Genomic DNA, 23,029 nt, shown 5'->3' with positions numbered 1-23,029 from the left:
AGGGTTAAAGTTGTTGAGTTCAGAAGGTTGTTCTGATCAGGAGCACTGGTCACGATCAATACTTGCCTTGGGTCAGGGATAGGATCCAGGATGAGAGCAATTTTTGCACTCCATGCTGAGGCAATTAATGATGGTATGCAAACTAGTCTGTGATTGGTTACATTGTAACAGACTCTGCTGGAGAAGCCAGTTTCTTTGTCCGTCATTTATTAGTGTTTTCACGTTGTTTCTGTTCCAATGGAGAGAGTGATGCAGCTGTGCAGACCAAAGGAATCGATCACACGTGATGGCATTTGTAACTCTGACGTAAAAGCCACAATACTAAAAGCTGAGCACATGGCAAGTGTGCCCATGTCCACAAGAGGGGTGAAGCAATGGAAATATATCACGGAGAAAAAAGGAGCTTTTTGTTAGCTAAAGTAACAATTTCTATGAGAAACCTTGACAAGTACAAAGCATGAGGTAGAATTGAATGCTAAGAAGTTCTTGATCTGCTGTGAGCCAAACCTGCAAAAAGTTGAACTGCCCTTGCATTTTTAAAATGATGATTTAATTGTTTATTTGAAATATATCATGCACACAAATCACAACTATGATGCTTACCGTGTGCTTGTCTGTTATGTGGTGCAAACTGTCACCCCTCCACCACCATGCATGGTAGTATGAGGAATTTGTGCTGACATGTTGTGTTTTAATTAGTATATTATGGTCAAACTTTGTTCTATTCTTTCTAAAGGGCATTGTTCCAGGACAGCTCTGCAAACTTATGCAGTGCTGTCATGTTATTCTATATAAAAGATCCATTCTCCTGGCAACCCTTCCAAACAAGAATATAAACGCCTGGCTGTTACTTAGCATTTAAAATTCCTATGAAAGCAGTAAGGGTGTACTTAGTTTTTCACAGGTCTGCATAAATATTAATTGAGGAGTCAATTCAGACCTTAGCTTCTAAGTGTGTTTATGTACAGCAGAGTCATCATTAGGGATGGGTACCAGAATCCGGTGACATAAACGGTAGTAACCAGACCGAAAACCAGCGCACATTTCGGTGCTTTATTTGGGTGCTTTTTTTTTTTTTCTGAGACGTCATACACTTTGGATTCTAGCCAATCATTTTACCTTTCCAAGGATAGTAGGCGGGCCCAAGTACGTACGTTCTTTTAGAGCAGAGCTACAGAGTAAAAATGCCCAAGACGAAGCGGTCAAAGTCTGGCTGTACTTCACAGCAAAAGATGCAAACTCAGCAGCCTGCAACAAGTGCTTTAAGGTGATACTGTGCAAAGGAGGTAACACCTCGAATCTAATGAAACACCTGGCGATGCATAGCGTTTTTTTAAAAGCCGAGAAATGCACCGTATTTGATAGCTTGCTGCGAGACCTCACACCGAGCACATCTACTGCGGGTGTGGCAAATCTCCATTAGCGAGTTAGCACGGATCGCCCCATCCATGGGGCTGGACAGTGCTTATCATTTTGCAGAAAAAAGAGACTGCTAAAAATAAAAACATAAGAGGTTTTTGGACAAAGTTTGTGTTCTCCATTCTTTAAGCACCGGTTCGGTTTAAGCACCGGCACCGTTTCAAAAGCACCGATTTGGCACCGGTATCGGATAAAACGTAAACGATACCCATCCCTAGTCATCATCACTAATTTTTCAGGAAAGACAGAAAAATTGACAATCAGAGAGCACATCCCTCCCCACTGCCAAGGACACATGCTTCAACTAACATTTGAAATGAATGGACGAATGTTGCAATTGTAAAGTAAAAATGATCCAGATCCACACATTTTCCTTGCCTTTTCCTTTTTTAATGCTACACCTTTCCTCAAACTTTATCTAAATTCAGTCAGCCAGTGTTTTTGCATAATCTTGCCAAAAAAAAACAGCAACAGAAAAAACCTGGGCTACCTCAGCGCTCGCCATGGGGGAGGAATAAAATCTCCATGTGGCCATGAAATAGCTTTAATCCAGTCATTAACATGTTTACCTTGGTGTTAGCTTTAACTTGTGTGAGTTGAACTTTTCCAACTGCATTTCCATGGATACTGGCTCTACTCTCTCATTACACCAACTGCTGCCAGAGCAGCTGAATGTAGCTACAGTGCGCATGTGACACACAGCAAAGACAAAAATATCTCCCCTTAATTGTCATTTTACTTGCCAAAAATCTTTAATTATCCTTCGTCTTGGGAGTTCATTTGATACCGCTGCTTGACAAAATGTAGGCTTACGAAACTGTAATTAATCATCACAAACTGTGAACATGTTCTAAAACGAGACACATGCACACGCTCACAAGAAGCAAAGTGGGCCTGAGCGCTTCATTCTTAACTGTCATTTTATAACAAGAGGCAGATTAAAGTGCGTTTATAAATACACAGAACCTCTGCGGATGTTTGATGAGCAGTGTGGGGATCTACAAGCAGATGGTCCGTGGCCTTGCGTGAGCGTGTACCCGGCACTGTAGGGGGAGAAAACAGTAGAGAGTGATTGTGAGCATTTAATGTTTGTCCTCAGTTTCTGTACTGTACATCCCTGTTGAGACCAAAGGCCCCCTCTCGTGGCTTGCTCAAGCATAATAATCCCAGAAGAAAGGAGACTCAGTATTCCCGATAGGAATTAGCCAATGATGCCAACAGCTCTCAGAGATTTGCTCACTTATAGCAGTTTGCTGCAAAAAAATAAAAAAATAAAAAATTGGCTGTGTTACTGAATTTGAATTAAATTAGTTGAGTTCATGTTCTGTATTACCTTAACTTTTTTTCTGTGGCCCATTTTGTTTAGGCTAAGGTTGTTTGAATTCAATCCATCAAATAATTTGATATAAAGAAATATTATATACACCATTAGAGATACAGGGCTGGGCCCCTTTTTGTCTTGAGAACTGGCTGAATATAAATATCACAGCAGAAACTTATACTCAGACCAGGCAATGTTTGAAGTGTTGTCTCTGTTTACTATTCTCAGCTGACAGGAGTGGCACCCGGTATGGTCTTATGCTGCTATCAAGGTGTTGTGCATTCAGATATGCTCTTCTGCATAGCATGGTTGTATTGAATGGTTATTTGAGTTACTGTTGCCTTCCTATGAGCTCAAAGCAGTGCAGCCATTCTCCTCTGACCTCTGGCATCAACAAGAGATTTTTATCCATAGAACTGTTGCATTTTCATATATTTATTTGTTATGACTCAGGGAAAACATTTTCTTCTGCTTTTCCAATTCAGGGTTGTTGGGGACCAAGAGAGTACCCCGGCTGACACAGGGTGAGAGGGCAGGTCACCCGTCTCGCGTTGGGCTAGCACAGACCATGAGACAACCAGTCATGCTCACATCCACATCTACAGCCAATTCTGAGCTGTGGAAGGACGCCGGCGTACCTGCAGAGAACCCACACAGACACAGGGAGAACATGCGGACTCCACCCAGACTGGATTCAAACCCACAACCTTCTTGCTACAAGGCTGCTATGGCTTCCATCATTACAACTTTACAAACATTTAACACCCATATGAGCATAAGCGAGTAACACCACTAAGTGTTGCTAGATTAAAGTTTCTGTACTGTGATTACCCTGGTATCAAGCCAATATTAATAACACAAAGGACTTATGGTGTTTATTTGCAGCCCCCATATTGTGTAGATGCAGGAAAATGGCCTCAGACTCCTCACTGAAATTTACTAAACTGTCTTATATACTTACATAATCTAAATGTGAGTGGACTGCATGTAAAAAAATACAAATCTGGAAACATTTTTACTCGATTGACAGGCTTTAGGCGGAAAAATGAAAGGCCCTACAGTGTAAAACTGTGTGTTTGTTTTACTTTAATATGAAGACAGGAAATTGCAATCAACCAGCAGACCAACCCTTATGCAGAACTGCTGGTGTTCCAGCTTGGTTAGTTATTTCCCAGTGTTACCAGTCTTTTTGCCAAGCTAAGCTATTAAGCTGCTCGATGCAGTTTCAGTGGTTTCCTCAGACAGCACCTGGCTTAAAGGACAAATATCCAAAAAAATGATTATTTGAAAGTTTTCGATGTTTAGTGTTTGTGGTGAATACACGTGAATAAGACAAAGGTCGAGGACATACATCCACAATTTAATTTTTCCCTAATCTTAAGAACAACATCAGTTTCTGTGTTTACTTTCTTGCACCCAGTGAAAATCATTATTTAAGATACAGTATGATTTGGTCATGTGTAACATGTTATGTTGGTTGTACTCTCTGTCCAGTTATCTCTTTCCTTTGAGGCATCAGGGTGAGGGCAACCATCTGTGCAGTGGCACATCATCAGCCATAAGACATCTGTTAAGAGGAGTTAGTGCTCAGTTTCATTTTCTAAAGGTGATGATACCTGATAGGACACAATTGCCATATTGGGGCCCTGTGAGAACCAATGAAATGTTGCTTTCTGACAAAAGACCACAGTCTTTAACTCCTGCATGGTAGCACGGGATCATTTTCATTCTGATGTCAAGTTTTGCTGGAGGATTCTTTTTTGGATATAACCTCTGTAAACCATTGGATTATGTCACCAAGGTAAACAATTTTCTTATTTTCCATTAGAGATTTACATGCCATTAATATATACTAGGGGGTTTCCTTTACAAGCAGGTGAGCAGGTGTAAAGGTATCCAAGCAGTAGTGGTGTGTATTTCACTTTAGTTCAGCATTACATACACAACACTGTAAGTGCTATGACTCAATGAGATCAATTTATAGCAACAGAGCAGTTGTTTTTTAAGAACCATGCTTCAGCTTATAAGCAATTCAGATATAAAAAGCTAGAGAATTAACCTTTAATCTCCTAAAGTCTGCTTAATTAGTATAATAAGTATTCAATTGTTTTGATTGTGTTTATGCTAATGAACTCCCACCAAGATCCCACTAAGAGCCTCCTGGGAAATAACAACACTCCAGGTCCAATGAAGCCAGTCAATCAAATGGAGTTAGAGCAGTAATGTGTCTGGAAATGTGCACCCTAAGCTTCGGACTACAGGATCATGTCGCCCCCTGCTGAAGACTATTACTGTTGCCAGTTCCAGCCCAACACCTTTGACCCCTCCCGCTGTAGCTCCTGCCTGCGGCCAGATCACATGCACGTCAGCAGCGCTCCTGCAGCAGATGCTGCACAACAGGATACTTCGGAGGGGCTGGTATGTAGCTACATCAGCTACTGTGCTTTCTGTGTAGCCACCTGGGTCTGTACAAAGTCTTTAAATTAAAGATAAAACATCGTTCAGCTGATCATATCTCAAGGCCACTTACAAATTTTTAAACCTAGAAGAGGAATTTGAGCATTTCCCCCCAAAAAACAAATGTGGAGCAAGGGTCATGTTTGTGTTGCTAAAGGTACTAAAGAATGGAAACTAAAGGTTTTTATGGTCTCACAGAATAGCCTTATTACAATGACTTAAAACTTGTAAGTCTTACTTTACTTACTATTTTCTAGGGTCTTTAATTTAATTTGATTTCATTTGATTTGGCACCATATAAATAAAATTGAATTGAACTGAGGCAAAGGTTGGAGGCAGATCATTTGTTATGGTGAAGCAGCCAAAGAAACAATTTTCATAAAACTTTGAACAATTTATCCACAAACTTGAAAATGATGAAGCTATGAATTCTTATATCCAAAAGGTAAAAGGTCAGGTTTGGATTAACACGGATGTAAAGAAGAACTTTCTGATTAGCACAGATATACCGCCATACCCTCATGGTCTCTGACTGGAAGCCCTCATTGAGGTGATGAAAATTGTAGATCCATTCTTTTGTGATTTATTCAGTTCAACAGTTCAAAAACAATTCATAAGCGCAACATAATTTTGGTTTGTTTCCTAGGTAACCAGCCCATATTTATAATTCATATGAAGGGTGCAAAACAGGGTCAACATTGCACAGTTCTATATATTTGTGTACCAAAGGCTTGACATGTTGTCAAGGTTCAGGCTGGCTTCAAAACTACCCAGACGCTAAGATTCTTTGCTTATACGACATTTTTATAGACATTTAAAATAAAAAAATTAAAATAGCAATTTACAAGAATGATGTCAGCCTATAATACAATTACCAAGTGATAAAATTGTGGAGGTGGGAGAAGAATGGTGGCATTTGATTCTGCATCATTAATTAATGAAAGCTCATTACCATCCTTAGGGAATCGGTTGTAATCTGATATCCCCATATTACACATGCAGGCACATATCCTCGTGCAACACCGGCCCACTTTACTTATTATTCAGTGCAATGTCATTGTGAAACTTATGTTAGTCAACATCATGACTCTAATGTAGATTTTATTTTCAAGTGAAAACAGAGAAAAACAGATACATTTTATTTATTCCTGCATCCAGGAAGAGGTTCAGGAGCTAAAATGAGAGAAAAAAAAGTTTTGTGTTAATGAGAAGCTGACCTGAAGGAGAGATCGAGATAATGATAAGAAAGACAGTAAGTGGGCAGTTCTGGTGATGCAAAAGCACTGGAGCAATGAAATAATGATGAGCATGTCCAGAGACTAGCTTGAGTTACGTCCTGTGCAGGCTAGATGTGTTGGCTTAGCTGGAACGACTGGAGAAGCAAAGACAGAAGTGGCTACACGTAGCTACACAGCTTTGACAGCAGATTTACCTGAAGGTCAGTGATCAGTGACAGTAAGTGGAATTTGTGTTAATGCTCAGACTCAGGAAGTTGGTTTGCTTTTTACTTTTGTATAAAAATCAGTTTGTTTTGCTGTGACTTGTTTGATTTTTAAAGTGAGTAGACAGATGCCATCACATAGTTGCTGTATGAAGCTTTTAGTGGGTCATGATTAGATATAAGCATTGGCTGGTTTATTGTAAATCCAAATAACTGAGAAACCTGCACTTTTAGGAGGTTAAATATTTTTTAACAATTGCAGAATAAGTCAAATTAGACAAGGCTGCAGTCGCTATGCCAAACTGACAATTTTGGTTTCCATAAATTTGTTGAATTCTGTCATTTTTTGGTTTTAAATTGGTTGAATTATCCCAGTTAGGACCACTGAAACATGTTATTACTGAACTGTTTTTAAAAAAGCAGACATTGTTTCAACAATTTTACTTTGAGTTTAAATAGTTTTCAAAAATAGAGACAAAACATTCTGATTTACAGCATTTTTCTTTTTTTAAATATCTAATTGGCACTGTTAATCCAAATGCTTAAGATATGTTTCTGCTCCCCACAAACCAGGATGCAGATGATGATGATGACGACACACGTGCCCTGTCTGAGGTGACCACAAGTGCCAGTAGTGATGATGTCAGAGGCGGTTGGACCTATGAGTGGAGTCTAGAGCACAGTCTGAGTCCTGAGTGGGAACTTAATATCTGTGATACTGACATACAATCCAGGTGAGTGTATCCAGTGTCCCATTTTTAAGAAACCACTTTTTACCAAGAACCTGCCTGTACTATATACACTGGGTTAGTGAACGAGTATCACTGACTGGCCAGCTCAATAACATCCATTAGCTCAATCATGGAGTTGTGATCATAAATTTACATTCACTCATCATGGGTGTGAATGTCATGGTAATTCTGGGGTTTTAATAATGTGAACTGTAATGTCCACTGTATAGATTTTTAAAAACAAGAGCTGGCCGCACAAGTTTTAATTTATTTTGGATTTTCTCAAATCCACACAGGGTCAAATTATACCCTCATTAACATTTGGTTAAATGTCCCTTAGAAAGTTTCACCTCAACCAAACTGTTTTGGTCATTTCTGGCATAATTCTGGATACATATTTGATCACTTTTTATGGCAGTATTGGTAGAGTTCATTTAAATTTGTGGTTTTCCTTAGACAACTGTGGCTTCAGTCCTCATCCCAGGATCAAGCCTCAAGATGTCGAGATGAAGTTGAGGAATTTGGAGGAAGAATTTGGTCCTCCTTTTTTTTATTCACCATTTTTGTACAATGCGCCAGTACCGCTGGCAGTAAACCACAAACCTCACTTGATCCCTAGCTTCCAGAGTGTAAAGTGCTGGTAGTTTAAAAAACACGCGATTTATAGTTCTTGATATTTTAAATGTTCTTGCTTTGGTGAGCTCTCAACTTTTGAGGAAAAGGTTTAGACTAAGTGGAGCTTTCAGGAGGAAGAGGACCTGATTGACTGCTGATGGCGCTGGATGTTGTGGTGCCACAATAATGATAACTGATCTGCTTATTGATAGTGCAGACACAGTGAGCTTCCCTATCTGGCAATTCAGCATAGAAACGGGTGCATAATTATCATCATAAAATTTAATAATTACATCTGTGTTTTATACACTCTATCTGTGTGGACAGAAATCTGCTCTCATCATATTTCCATAATAATTACCATAGCACTCAGGGCTTCTGTTCAAATCACTGAATATGCACTGTTCTCCCACAGTGTAGTGATCTCAGAGAGTCTCTGACTAGAACTCAGGCTCTATATTCGGTACACTGAGTCTTTTCCTCTTATCACAGCTGCAGCAGCACCGGTGAGTCTCTACACACTCCTCTAGCATTTTATATTTATTTGAAAAGTCTGTTAAAACTTGAAGATGGTCTTAAGAATACATCTGCTTTTATAAATGGCATACTAAGAAGGAGTAATGATATATAAATAATGAATTAAGTACATGATAACACCTAACTAATACATTAATAATGCTAATAATTAAGTTCATTAAGCTAATAATTAAATTAATAAGTAACTTAATCGACGCATGAAAAGAATCAATGCTGTTTATAGAAATATATATTTTATATATAACCTACAGATGGTTTTAATCCATGAAATGAATACGTGATCAGTCTTAATCCTTCAGCCCTGCAAGCCTGACCCCCAAAATTCTTGTACTTAAAATTAAATACCACATGAGCAGGGGCTGTTTTGATGGTTTCCTCTGCTGAGCATAATTGAGTTCTGAGTTCCTCTGATAGTTCCTGTATGGAAAAAGAAGATTAACATTATTTTCCTTCCTTGTTTAATGCCAAGGGTTTAATGAAAGCCAAAGCTGATGGAAATCTTAGACTGACAGCACAGCGGATGTGTAGAGACGTTCTTGAAGCACTTCTTCACTAACTTGAGCAAACACTTTAGATGCATTCAAATAACAATTTATCGCCCATCGACTGATTGTCTGCTACCTCTCCCAGCTCTCCAAATCAGTTGGACTCTTCAGAGAGGGGCCGATCCCCCAGCTTGGAGCGGCACTGTGTGGCTCAAAGAGAAATGACACGGCTGGACTCCTCTCCCCCACAAGGCACTGAAAGCTCCTGGATGGATGAGAGGAGAGGGAGAAACAGGTCCCGTCAGGCGTCAGGTCAGTCACAGGCATGCTTCCCAGTTAGAACTAAGCTCCATCATGAGCTTTTCACAGAAAGATAATGCTCTCTGATGAGCTATGTATAGTATTAAGGCAATGATGTTTGATTTTCAGAGTCCTGGGGAGATAGGGGACAAGAGAGTGGCTACTTCTCTCCCGACAGAAGAGGTGATGGTGAGCAGCAGACTGAGGAGGCCAAAAAACGTCAGTTTCGTTACTACGAGAGGGGGCATCCCCTTCCAAGCAACTATGTTCCCGAGCCCAAGGCCTGCGTCCCTTACAGGAACGTCAACCTCGGAGTGCCCTCCCAGCGAAGAAATCAGGAGACGTATATGCAGGAAACTTGGAGAAGTGAATCCCCGCAGAGATACACATACCACTCAAACTTTAGACGAGGAGATTCACAGAGAAATTCTCCAACACGTCACAGCTCTATGAGTCCAGAACGCTACAACCTCACCGAATCGCCTGTGGGAGCTCGGAGAGGGAGCTCCGTCTGTAGGAGTCAGACTCGGTCTCATACTTCATCTCACAGCTCTCCACAGCTTCCATCATATGGTCCTTCTTGCCATACATCAGGCTGGTCCAGTCCATCCTGCAGGAAGGGGTCCACTGCCTCTCGCACCGCGTCTCCCTCCAGGGCCACGCCATCTCACAGGCGTGCAGGCTCTTTGCTCTCACAGAATGGTGAATATGATGCTAAAAAGGTATATAGTCGAGAGTCAGGGAGTCCATCACAAGCTTCGAACAGGCACAGTTTAGACTCTGAGAAGCTGTACAGAAATCTCGAGTCTATCTCCCGCCGTGGCTCGTCGGCTCTTCAGCAAAATTCATACGAGCTATCCCAGCCGTCCCCACGAATAAGAACAGCTGTCAACAGCTTGACCAACACTCGAACTCGGAACAGTCGTGACGTTTCACCATCCAGGAACGGCTACGGCACCAGCCACTCCCCACAAAGACAACCCTGCTCCAGAGACAGCAGGCTGAGTCCACAAAACTCATGGCAAGGGTCTGCACACTCTTTACTCAGCATCCCAGCCTCACCTGGATCCTCGTCATCGAGGCGGGGCACAGGCCCTCAAGTCTTCGGTGGATCACTGTCACAAGCTACAATCACAGGAACAGATGAAGCCGATGAAGGAAAAAACAAAGTCATAGGTGACCGAAGTAGGAGTGCCATCAGACGAGGCATGGACACCCTGCTGATCTCTGAACCCAAAAAGGCTGCAGTAGATGCTGAGGAGGTGAATAAGTTGTGTGAGCAGGAATTTGGCTGATTGTCAACCTTGAGTTGTTAGCCAATGAACATGCCGTGGATAATGCTCCTTTCTGGCACTTAGAATGACTAAACTTAAGAAAAAGACTTAATCTTTAATTCACTCTGATCCCAAACTAGCAACTGACACAATAAACTCATTAGGAAGTGTTTAAAGTGGTAAAGTAAAAAGTCCATTATGCCATAAAAATGAAATGAATGCAGGTTTAAGGCACTCCTGCACTTGCTTCAGTTTTTAGAACTATCTATTTGTTTAACAAACACAATATAAAAATCAGTCTTGTCTTGCTTGTCTTGCTAACATGCTAAATCTTTTCTAAATCTAAGGTGGGGATGACCATAGATGATTACATAGTGCTGGCTGATATTCCCAAGATCCAAGTGGAGTCAGAAGAAGAGTTTCCAGGGCTGAGGCTGAGGAACCAGAGTCCCAGTCCATGCAGGGACCAGAGACTCAGGACATACAGGTTGGTGATGTGGCATTGTATCACTGCTGGTCTTGAGCACTTGCATCTGTTTAAACACGTAACTGGGGCTTACCTAAATGCTTAGACAGAAACCAAAATGTGGTTGGACACAGAAATATTCAGCTCATCCAAGACTGACAGAGGTTCTGAAATGCACACGGTAGCAAAAATAGGCTTTAGCAGTTGTAGTTGAAGTTTTCTTACCACACTTTAAACCTTATAAATCTTCAGTTGTAATGTTGCAGGCACCAAAATCATATACTCTCTCTCTCCGTATACCCTTGCACTACTTAACTGCTACCAAAAGGAACTAGTGGATAAAAATCCTTTGTAGTCAGTGACTGCCTGAATTATCTCCTCTCAGATGCTCTGGTAGTTTTACTGCAGCCACCTGGTAGCTGTTATTTGCTTTCTCTGCCTTCAGTTTTGGCTTCAGTTAAAAAAATAAAAAAATAAAAAAGGCATGCTCTGTTAGGTTGAGATCAGCTGACTCACTTGGCCATTGAATCTTTGCCTTGAGAAACTGAGATGTTTGTGCAGTATGTTTTGGGTCATTATCCATTTGCACCGTGAAGAGTTGTCCAATCAATTTTTCAGCATTCGGCTGAACCTGACCACAGAGTATAGCCCTGTAAATGCTCAATTCATCCTGCTACTTCTATGAGCAGTCACATCACCAGTAAACACTAGTGACCTCATTCCATTGCACTCTCTGAAAATTGTATAAAAATGGCTGTAATTCATAAACAGTTAATGCAATACTTTTGTTCAGTTGCTTCACTTAGTGCTTAAAGTCTGGACTTGTGCACGACTTGTGCGTAACTCCTTCACTAGCTGGAAAATTAGTAGGCAGAAAATTCTTTGAAGATATGTATTTATCTGATGTGGTAATTGACAGCATTAATTTATGGCCTGAGAAAATAAAAATGCTCTTGAAGCTTTTGCAGAGGTCTGCAAAAGTTCACTTTAAAAACACATTTCCTCTTTTCATTTCCTCTACACTTTAACTGTAAGGTATCAAGATGAAATAGACAGATCGAGCCAGTTCTACAGTTCAAGGCCGGAGTCAGATGAGAGGGGGAGAGGCAGAGAGAGAGGGAGAGACAGACGGGAGAAATGTCGAGACTCTGAGAACGGCCGATCGTCTCGGAGACGATCGGCAGCATCTCTTCATACACAGGTAAGGTGCAGTCACTGCAGGCATGTTTATCACAGACAGCCGTGTTGAAAAAGGTAAGAAAGTCCTGTCTGTTTAATCCATCAAAGACCTCAGATAGCCAGAGTGGAAAACACAGATCCTCCAAGGTGAAGGAGCGTCCGGCTCCTCCTGAACGCCTGCAGACACAGGTGAGCACTGTCTCATGACTTCCTGCGTCTGTATATATCACACGAGCATTTGGAGGAAAATAGGCCATCCATGTATTTCAGCCCCTCGCAAGGACACACACTTGCAGGCAGAAGTCATTACCTAGCACTCTGTGTTTTAGGGCAGCATGTTCATTTGATTTATCATCTTTATTAATAGGTTCCAGGACGGTTTCAGTTAACTGTTTCCTGTATTTGTAGGGTTGTGGTGTCATGACTAAAACAGCTGAGTCACTGTACACTGATGAATGACCACGAAATGAAATGTTCAAAACTGTTTCTGTTTCACTGTTGAAAACTTTTTTAGTAGTTCACTCAGCATTTCCATATGTAAGCGCCTCTGTATGTGTGTGACTTTATGACATCCTCTTTACATATCACATCCGGCACTTCTTCCAACCTAATTCCTCTATTTTTCCTTCTCTACCACACATATTACGATAACAATGGATCACATCGTCATACATGGTGAGTATTTTTCAGTTGATACTATCGTTCTAGTAATGTACCGTTGGTTCCCCTTTCCCTTCCTTTCTCCCTCTGACAGTTTGATGGTTCTCAGAAACTACACATCTTCCTCTTTGAATGTTCCTGTTCAGTTGTATTTTTCTCTATCTGCACCTCGCCGCATGCGTCGATCTATATTAGTTATCTCAAGAGTGCAGTCGTCTGTTTCCGACTGTTTCCGCTTCCTCTAGTTTCACAATGAAGTGTGAGAGACAAACCACAAACAGAGCTCTTTCATTCTGTTTGCTCGTATCGCTTTAATTGCAGATGTTGTTTCTCAAAGGGGTGGATGTCCAGACTGGATGAACATGGCAAGGTAAAGGTATTCTTTAAATATTCTTTAAATAAATCTTATTATATTTAACTAAGATGCTAATTGTAGCTGTAACCACATCCTCATAAAACCTGCCAGACCGGCTCAAAACACCACGAATGTGACTCACCATCGTGAAACATCTTGAAAAGAGTCTACATACTGTAGAAATGAATGCCAATGAATGGGTTTGATTTTCATGGCAGCAGTTAGTTCATCGTTGCCCATATTTACTGTGCTTTCCACAGTGGAGGAAACACTGGTTTGTTCTCGGTGACACCTCGCTGAGATACTACAGAGACTCAGAGGCTGAGGAGGTATGACATAATGTGTGACACTAAAGCAGTTTCTGGTGTGCTGTGTTTGCACATTCAGAAAGACTTTATGAAGTTTGTTTTTTGATACCAGTAGATCAGTTTCCCGAAAAATGAATTGTTTGGGGAGAACTGTGACCTTATTTGACTCAGCTAAAGTTATGCTGCTCTTGTTGTGCTGCAGTCAGATGACCTGGATGGAGAGATCGAGCTGACGTCCTGCGTGAATGTGTCAGATTGTGATGTGGACAAGAACTACGGACTCCAAATACAAGTATGTATTTACAGCATTTTTGCTTTTTCTATATAAATAAAATTGAATTAAATTTGACTTGTTAATGGTGTTGCTCAGTAGACGACCACACTGTCAATTAATCACACCTCCACCCCCCCAACTCCCAGTTTCACAGCCAGACAAATAGATGTTTGGCTGCTTCCTGTTTAACGTGCGTGCGTGTGTGTGTGTGTGCGTGCGTGCGTGCGTGCGTGCGTGCGTGTGTGCGGTTGTGCGGTTGTGTCTTTTGATCTGCCCCAGACAAAAGGAGCAGTGTTCACTCTTTCTGCTGTGACATCCAGAATTCGGAAAAATTGGTTGAAGTTACTGAAGCAGGCGATCCAGAACAACACACAGTGAGTCTGGCACTATGGTGGGAGACAGTGGGACAGGAAGTGTTCAGATCCTTTACTTAGGACTTAAGGAAGACATGAAAGTGTAAACATATTGTAATAATACCCAGAAAATAAATAATATCTGCAAAATGTGCCCAAATTCTTAGTACACATAGAATATGTGATCAGTGTGTTTTGCTATTACATATTACATTGTTTTATTACTATTATTAATGCATTAGGCTTAATGCAGCAGACTGTGACTGTTGTAGCTGGTGGAACTGGAGTTCATTTCAAGAACCATATACACTATTTAGTCATTTCATTTAACTTAGAGCCTGATGCGTGTAAAACAGTCTGGCTGGATTGTTTGTTCCCTGATTTGTCTCTCTTCACTGAAACTGTCAAATAAAGGCGGTTCTGGGTCGAGGTGGGGTGCGAGCCGATTCCAGTTGTGGAGAGGCAGGTTACAGTCTGGACAGGTAGTTTGTCGCAGGGCTAACACGGAGAGGCAGACAACCATTCATGCTCACACTCACACGTACAGCCAATTCAGAATCACCAGTTAACTTAATGCATGTCTCTGGATTGTGGGAGGAAGCTGGATTACACGGGCACAGGAAGAACATGAAAATTCCTTACAAAAGGCCCAGCCAGCCAAAAGAAACCCTTCTTGCTGTGGACCATCATTGCAAAAGTTCTTTCTACTTTCTTATTTTTATAGTTTTATATTATTATTTTTCATAGAATTAACTAGCACCGTACCTGCACCCTTCATAGACTTTGTGCATTTCATTACCAAAGCAGTATAAAAAGCTGGAATCAAGTTAAAATAAATGATCTTAAATTAAATTAAAATTACTGGTGAAAAAATGTCCCTGTCCCTCTTAATCTTAATAGGCAGACAGAACAGAAACACCCTACAGGGTGAATACTTAGTGCTAGAATAGTGCTAAAATCCTCAGTCTCCAAAAACAAGATCTGAACATTTCTGTGGAGCACGGCTATGATTGGGTGGTCTGCCTGCAGCAGACCTCGTCTCTCTTATCTTTCTTTGAATGTGTAACTCTACTCTCCTGTATTTCCCTCATTCGGACCTCAGCCAATCAGACATCGGCAGCGAGAAAGAGAACCCCCTCTCCCGGAGGCCGTCACCATGCCAACCCCGTGCTCAGTTCACCTGCAAGGATTCGGGCTATGAACCTGCCACTTGCACCTCCACCACTACAGCTGCAAACTCCTACCAGACCGAAATCCACCACCAAGCAGCAGACAGAGATCTGGGTGCAGACTTATCCCCAGCCAGTCAGAGAGAGGAAGGGGAGGGCTGGGACCGCGAGCAGGCGAAACGACTGGAGGAGAGGAACAAGTGGTTTGAGGAGGGGCACCCCGTCAATGAGATGGGCAGCAGGTGGGAGTCCATGGAGCTGAAAAAGGGGAGTGTACCTGTGCCTGTTATTGAAACTATGGACTCTGAAGTTAACAGGAAGTGGGCAGAATTTGAGACAATGTCATTTCAGGACATGAGCGCACAGTCTCTCATAGGCGCACAGGCTTATCAGTCAAACACCGCACAGGCATCTGCATCTCTACTTACTCTCCACAGAGATCACTCACCACCTCAAGAGGTCAACCAGTCTGTCACCGGGTCACAAACCAATACATCAAACATGAAGGAGGCTCCTCCATCCATAAATGGCTCCCAGATCACAATGAATACAGCTGAAGCACTGCAAAAAGAGGTAGGAGAGAACTTTCAATTTTAAAAAAGCGATGCACAGAGTCAGGGCAAGAAAATTATACTATTATCCAACAGGGATCCGCATTTCAGTCTTTTTTTCCCCTCCTCCCTCTCTACCCCTACATATTTTCTATAAAACAATCTCCCAGGCTGTTTTTCTTCAAAAGCAGGTAGAGAGCATTAAGAGGGAGCGTGCAGCCATGGGTATAGAGGTGGAGAGTCCCTGTGGCACTGGGGCACCTTGTAGGGCCAGACTGGAGGCCATGGAAGTAGCACACAGGAAAGCACTGCAGGAACTGCAGGAGAAGCATGCCAAGGAGATAAAAAAGCTGGAAGAGGAAAAAGACAGGATGCTACAGGAGGAGAGCCAAGCAGCTGCTAAAGGTGAGTCACGGAGTATCAACAGCAACAGCAGCTTCAGCTAAACATGAGGATTTGCTTTTTGCTCTCTGCAGGGTGCTGTATTTATTTTAACTGAAAAAAATAATTATGAATCTTAGCCCTTGGTCCCTTACATGCATGTTACACAGCCATATCATTTATCAAGATTTAATTCCTTCAGTCCTAAACCTCACAATATTAGAGAAGATACTAGACTCCAATTTACTTTGAAAGTTAATCTTTTGAAAATAAAGATCTTGCTTAAGGTATGAAGGACCATTAATTTATGACCGTAAGGCAGTATGCAACTATCCATCCACTGTCTTAGCCAGTTAATCCAGTGAAGGTGTTTTCTACGAATTCCCTCTTACGGCTCAGACTAAATCCTGGAAAAGATTAAAGCTGTGCACAAATCATTTCAGCCATTATTAGACCTACCGAGGACGAGTTTTAAGTTTTTTATTAAGAGAATAGCAGAAAGACAGTGCTAAACGACCGCACTGAAATGACACTTCTTTATTCGTCATCTAAGTGAAGAAATTGATTAATTCATTCTTTCATATAAACTTAAACTTTTTAGGGACCTGCACTAAAACGTATTCCATGCAAAAAAAGACATTTATTGATTGGCAATTTAGTAAAATTAACATCTCTTGACTGATACATGACAGTCAAGAAATCATCAGCTCACACATATGAGAAACCTAATATTCGACCTTTGTGCAGTCATGCAACTGATTAATGCATTTAAACTTGGCACCATGCAACCAGTGGGTACATAACCACAGAAACCACCCACAATGCAGCTGTGCACATTATCTGTGCACAACAAAGAGCACTGTACAGATTTAAGAATGTTTGAACTCACATATTTGGCTCCTGGAATAACACAAACAGTGCACCAGTGATGACTGGTGATCTCAGTTCATCAGAGAGACATGACACAAACAAGTACAGCTCTTTTACGGTCTCAAGTTGTAATGTAGTTCATTACAAAAGGGGTTTCATGAGCATAGCAGGCTTTCCCCAGTGTTATACCAACAGGATGAAGGCTGAGCCCCTTTAATAAAGGAATCATATTTACTTTTAATACCAAGCATGTACACAAAAGAGGAACTGGTCTTGAAGTCATAGTGCAACAAAACAGTGGTGCAAAAATAGAATATGCGGTATTTACTGTATACAGTACTACCTACTGATGCTGCTGTCACCTGCAAGCCTACATTTTGCTGTTCTTGTTTTAATGCTGTTTACTAAATGCATTAACTAGCTAACTAACTGTTCATCAAAAGCTATGGAGGCACTGAGAACAGCACACAGAGAAGAGCTGGAGAGGCAAGTGGAGAAGGCCAGGAAGTCGTTTGCAGGAGCAGCACATGTGGATTCATCATGCCGAGGGCAGGCGTAAGTGTACCATAGCCCTCCTCGCTGCAGGCTGGAGATGTTCTACACTTGACCGCACGCCTGTTTTGATGCATTATAATTAAGACGTCACAAAAACCTCACAACTCGTGTGTTTGTGCATGCCAGGCTCCAGGCGGACGTCTTGCACTCTGAGTTAGATGTGCTGTCAGAACGTTACTCTCAGAAGTGCCTGGAGCTGGACCGCACTGAACAGAGCAGCAAGAGCCGAGAGACCGAGCTCGGACGCAAGGAGAAGGAGCTGGAGCAGCTCAGAAGAGAGAACCAGGTTTCTGCACAGCCTTTGTTTGCAAATGAATTTGAATACAGAACAACTTGATGTGATAGAAAGTGAAACGATGACCTTCACATCCTCTTTATTTTATTCTTATAAGGTTACATATTGAGGAAACATAATAAAGAAGCACATACATTGTAATACTTCTTATTTCTGAGCTACACATCTCTATTCCAGGATCTCAAGGCGAAACTGGCAGAAGAGATCAGCCGTATGCGGTATTTCATCACAGGTCAGAGGTCGGATGTGGTATCCCTTTGCAACACTGAGCGCGCTGCATCAGAATTAGAGGTATTGATTACAGTTTCTTTTCTCTCTTATGTGAAAAGAGATAAGCTGAAAAATGTCTTTGCCCCCACTCAAACCAACTTTATTTATAGCTGTGTGGAAATGTTAAAGGACAAATGTTGACGTTACTGTCATCACTGGGAACCTCACAACAGCATCTGATCTATGTTCTGTGGGATTTTGAACCCACTCCATAAAAACAAATGGATCAAAGTGTTTTCTTTTGCCTTGTATCCTGATTTAATGACCCCCTGTGGCGACTGTCACCTGTTTCCTGGCCTCAATTTTGTTGAGCATTCAGCTGCAGTACATATCGCCACCTACAGGCTGAAATAAAGTACATCATCATCCTGCGCATCTCTGCTGAATCAATCGACTCATGAATCTAAGCACATCTGGGATGCGTTTGAATCATTTCTTTTCTTCAGATGTCTTCAGATGTTTCTGCAACATTCTTCAAATGTTGCAGAAACTCATCAAACCAGGCAACGCTTTTCAAATCTTCTTTTGTCTAGTTTTAGTGAGCCCAGGCTACAATTCACACACTGTGGTCATCTGATGCTGTAGCCCATCTGCTTCAAGTTTCAATATATTGTGCATTCAGACATACCTACATACCTTGGTTGTAATCAGTGATTATTTCAGGTGACTTTGATTCCTATCATAGTAAAGTAATCTAGCATCAACAAGGCATTTTTTCCCAGAGAAATGGAACTCACTCACTGTCTGTAAATCCTAGAGAGGGCCGTGCGAGAAACTTCCAGTAGATCAACAGTTATTTAAAGATACTCAGAAAATGCCAACAACTATACAGTGTTAAAAATCAGTTATCTTCTCCATTCTGATGCTCAGTTTGAAATTCAGCAGGTCATCTTGACCATGTCTACATACCTAAATGCATTGAGTTGCTGGCATTTGGTTGACACGTCAGATATTTGTGCTAACAAGCAGTTGAACAGGTGTGCTTAGTAAAGTGACTGGTGAGCGCATTGAAATTTAAAGAACTGTGTAAACTCTGTTTTAAAAAAACGACAATAGTCAAATGAATTAGATTAATATAGTAAGATAAGCTACTTTCAGCTGCTTCCTTATTTACAATGAGTCACCATAGCAGGCAGCTCTGCATTTTTGATTTGATGGGTTTTTTCGCTCTTCTCCCCTTTTCTGGGAGGCAGTGGGGAGATAGAGCGTACAGCCCGATCTGGCGGGGAGGTGTGGGAAGCCAGATCGGATGCCCCCCTTCCGGCTCTCCTCTCTGCTCTCTCCTATCTTGTCCCTTTTGTCTTACTTCTCTCTATCACCTTTTCTATCCCTTTGAAGAAGTGAGGCTCCATAAATGTTAAAGAGGTAAGTATTATGTCTTAGTTGCAATGAATAGATAAAAGAAAATAAACTGTAGAAAACTAAACCAAAGAAAGAAGAAGAGAAATAACAATTTAACATAAACCAGTGACACACTCTGGGGCCTGATCAACCCTGGCAGGGTCTCCTTGGATGAGGGTGTCTAGTGATAATAGCCGAAACACCCGATGAATCCAAGGTCCACTACTGACGATGTGTCCCAAACTGGTGAAGTTTCCTTTCCTCATAACAGCCATCCCTCAAGATTTTCTCCATGTAAAGCAATGCATTATCAGGGATTGTAACATCTAGTCCTTTTACTGAATAAGAGGTTGTGTTTAATGTCTTACAGACTCTACTCAGAGCAAAAGAAAATGAAGTTCAGTATCTTAAAAAAGAAATCAGTTGTCTACAAAATGAAGTGCAATCTCTTACAAAGGTATGTTTTACAGTCTAATCTCTTTTATCACACAGAAATAATACACATTAAAAATTTTGTACAATTAAATGGCCTAACTATGCTTACCATGTCTGTCCTTATTCCAGGAGAAAGAAGTCGCTTATGAGCGTTTTAAGGAGGCGTATGTAGAGTTAAGTGACACAAGGGGGCGTGGTCAGCTGGAGATGGGCTCACTCAATGAACACCTCAGACTGGCCAACGCTGCCCTTCAGGAGGGAGCAAGACAGACCTGACCTACCTGACCTACGAGGACAAGCCTTAAAAAATGTACTCTGACAAAGAAAACCAGCCAATATTAAAAAAAAGAAAAAGCAATATATGTAATCATGACTTGATAAGCCTAAGATGAGCCAGAATTAAAAATGATGGGTGTTAAGATTAAATAACAACAAGTGTTTTCCACATAAGAGACTCTTTATTTATTGGTCACACACAAACATGCAAACAGGAGTGAGGCCAAAACTAGCAGTTGTGGTAGCCTCACATGATATGACATTTCTGATAAATTCTTAAAGGCAAAACAAGTTAAATATTAGAGAAGAGAGAAAGGAAGAGGGTGGAGACAGAGGGATTTATTTGGAAGACAAAGTGCCCCATCTTCCTTGTGCCGACTGGTATGCTTTCAGTCAATATTACAAAGCACCCTGTGGATGTAAATGAAAAAACAAAAAACAGAACACAGTTGTCATCACTGGAAAAATGTCACAGATTACTTCCTTTGACATGCAGCTGACACACCCTTTACACAGGAGAAGACTGTGACTAAAGGTCCCAGCCTCAATGCTTAAAGATTGCATAAGGTGTGGCTAATAAGCACTTGAACTTTACCATTTACTTTTCCAGAGTTAGCTCAATCGTCGTCATCGTCATCTTCAGGGACAAAGATGTCGTGCTCCTCCAGGAGGGCGGCAAAGTTCTTGCTGATCAGATTTCCCACATAAAGGAAAGGCACCACCACTAATGTCATGCGGATGAGACCAAAGGGTGTCTGCAAAAATCAAACAATGAGAAAAGTTATGGTTAAACCAAGAGGATGCAAGAACTATTCAGATCACTAAACATAACTAGGTTTTCTGCAGGTGTTGTGGCACAGCTGGATCCAGGAGAGATTGGTTGTAACAGAGCTGTGTTTCTGCAAATTTCCAGGTAAAAAAAACTCTGAATATCTGAAAGACAAAATGCTTTCACTAAAAGCACTACTGATATCATCGGCTCATTACATCCGTACACTGAAGCTCTATTCTGAGTCATCTTGACTTGGCTCCGTAAAGCATGGTCAATGGGTATCTCCATATGAATACGTGTGTTCGAGTTAACAGCCCTCAGCCAGTCGTAAAGCAGGTTCCAGCAGAGAATCATATAAAAATGTAGAAGGCCCATAAAGAGTGGACGAAGTGTGTATGGTTACAGAGCAGATCATTTTAGCCCTTGACCTCACGGCAGTTTCCGTCCATCGATCATTAAATGTCCATTTCTCTTATTAATGTGCATTTGTGTTTTTATTGCGATATGAAAACAGCCTTTCTTTTCCGCGACCAATAGGACATGTCCTGCCTGAACATCGACGAGTTGAGGCTTCAAGTATATAAATTACTCGCCGAGATTAACGACTGTCCAGTGGACGTATTTTTAAACGACACAACACTACAGTTCCCCAAATGAAACGAGCTTTTTAATAATAAACGATCTTTGAATTTACTAAATTAGTGACTTATTTCCTTTAACAGCTTTCTCCTTTTAACAAAACAAACGTTCATTGGCTGATTTAACATGTCCAGTGGATATCCTGTCTTTCTATTCGTCAAAGCTGCTGTCAATCCACCGCTGTCCCGCCCACTCATAAACTCCGGTCGGCTGCCTCTGTAAACGGGACGTTAGAAACTCACTTTTTCCGGCTTCGGTAGAATTGCTCCAGACGGCGTGGACACTGCGGTCCTGCTTTGAGTCGTCCTGGGTATATTTGAGGTCTTCAAGCCGGTGTTACGGGTCATTATCCCCATATTTCTGGAGGAAAGTCGCAGCGGGAGCCGCAACATACTCGCCGCCATTTTTCCTGTATTTGTGACGGTAATGGGACGCTTCTAAGGGTGGGACTGGGATGCCTTGTATGGGCGTAACTTGCGGTTTGACAGGTAAATGTTGAGTAATTCCATCTTAATCTATTAATATTATAGTTGAATAGTCTGCTACAGATAGATACATGTGGCCGTAAATTACACATAGCTTAAGTCACTAAGGGCCTTTTAAACTTTAGTTATAATTTACGGAACTATTTACTATGTTCATATTTAACACAGTAAACCTTTGTACAACCAACCAATCACAGATATCCACTTATTATAATATCAAGATTGAAACTGAAGAGAAAGAATGTAAAATACTAGCTGATGGTTATAATTCTTTTCATCTTAAACTGGGGTAAAATCAGGACTTGGAGCCAGTTTATGTGTTTATGTTTATCACCTGTTTAGACAGAAATAACTTTTTAGAGGCAATGAGACAAATGAGTGTAAAAAGTATGAGAAAAAAATAAATGATCTCCTTGTTTATCTTAAGGGCTCAAGAATTTTTTCCCCCTTTTATATTGATATACGCCACTCGTGACAGTTTGGTTAGAAACATGCACATGTGTGTAACCCTCTGGAGGTCAGTGCTCCTCATGTTCCTCCTCAAACAGAGAAGAAAGTACTAGTCATTGCTGATGACTTCTGCTGTCCTGTCTAACTCTCTTTGTGTACCTGCCTGCCTCTTGGAATCTAAAAGTTCTAACATTACGGAGAGCTGAAGTGAAATTTGCAGATTTGATGTGCCATCCACTTGGAGGACTCTTCTACCTGTGCAATCAGAATGGGCACCAAAGCAGGTGAAATGGACAGTGATCTTTGAACACCAAAGTCTAAACACCTCCTCACTGTATCAAAAGGGGGGAAAAAAACCCGAAATG

General features: G+C 41.3%; 2 protein-coding genes across 2 annotated transcripts; one reads left to right on the top strand and one right to left on the bottom strand.

Moving 5' to 3' along the window:
- Positions 1–5,005: 5,005 nt before the first annotated feature.
- Positions 5,006–20,633, top strand: LOC102077678 (TRIO and F-actin-binding protein). The gene is made up of 19 exons (XM_019360178.2): positions 5,006–5,158; positions 7,212–7,372; positions 9,152–9,318; positions 9,436–10,568; positions 10,928–11,067; positions 12,082–12,247; positions 12,334–12,414; positions 13,223–13,255; positions 13,501–13,569; positions 13,751–13,840; positions 14,102–14,196; positions 15,278–15,586; positions 15,782–15,917; positions 16,066–16,300; positions 17,590–17,701; positions 17,828–17,987; positions 18,174–18,287; positions 19,978–20,064; positions 20,172–20,633. Exons 1-19 carry the CDS (start codon positions 5,006–5,008, stop codon positions 20,316–20,318), a joined length of 3,588 nt encoding a protein of 1,195 aa, XP_019215723.1. The 3' UTR covers positions 20,319–20,633.
- smdt1b (single-pass membrane protein with aspartate-rich tail 1b) lies at positions 20,481–22,170 on the bottom strand. The gene is made up of 3 exons (XM_003447876.5): positions 21,972–22,170; positions 20,914–21,073; positions 20,481–20,729 (listed from the first exon to the last, which is right to left on the bottom strand). Exons 1-2 carry the CDS (start codon positions 22,131–22,133, stop codon positions 20,936–20,938), a joined length of 300 nt encoding a protein of 99 aa, XP_003447924.1. The 5' UTR covers positions 22,134–22,170; the 3' UTR covers positions 20,481–20,729; positions 20,914–20,935.
- Positions 22,171–23,029: the final 859 nt, after the last annotated feature.

The sequence above is a fragment of the Oreochromis niloticus genome, linkage group LG6 (genome assembly GCF_001858045.2).
Source record: "Oreochromis niloticus isolate F11D_XX linkage group LG6, O_niloticus_UMD_NMBU, whole genome shotgun sequence".
NCBI lineage: Eukaryota > Metazoa > Chordata > Actinopteri > Cichliformes > Cichlidae > Oreochromis > Oreochromis niloticus.
The sequence above is the reverse complement of the archived record's forward strand: the minus strand, read 5'-3'. Positions and strand labels throughout refer to the sequence as shown.

Bases quoted from the DNA above. Each gene is read 5' to 3' on its own strand.
- LOC102077678 (XM_019360178.2), top strand. From the start codon at position 5,006: ATGTCGCCCCCTGCTGAAGACTATTACTGTTGCCAGTTCCAGCCCAAC. The intron at 7,373-9,151 runs GTGAGTGTATCC...TACCTCTCCCAG, and splicing joins GATACTGACATACAATCCAG to CTCTCCAAATCAGTTGGACT. The intron at 11,068-12,081 runs GTTGGTGATGTG...TTTAACTGTAAG, and splicing joins CAGAGACTCAGGACATACAG to GTATCAAGATGAAATAGACA.
- smdt1b (XM_003447876.5), bottom strand. From the start codon at position 22,133: ATGGCGGCGAGTATGTTGCGGCTCCCGCTGCGACTTTCCTCCAGAAAT. The intron at 21,074-21,971 runs GTGAGTTTCTAA...TGATTTTTGCAG, and splicing joins TTCTACCGAAGCCGGAAAAA to ACACCCTTTGGTCTCATCCG.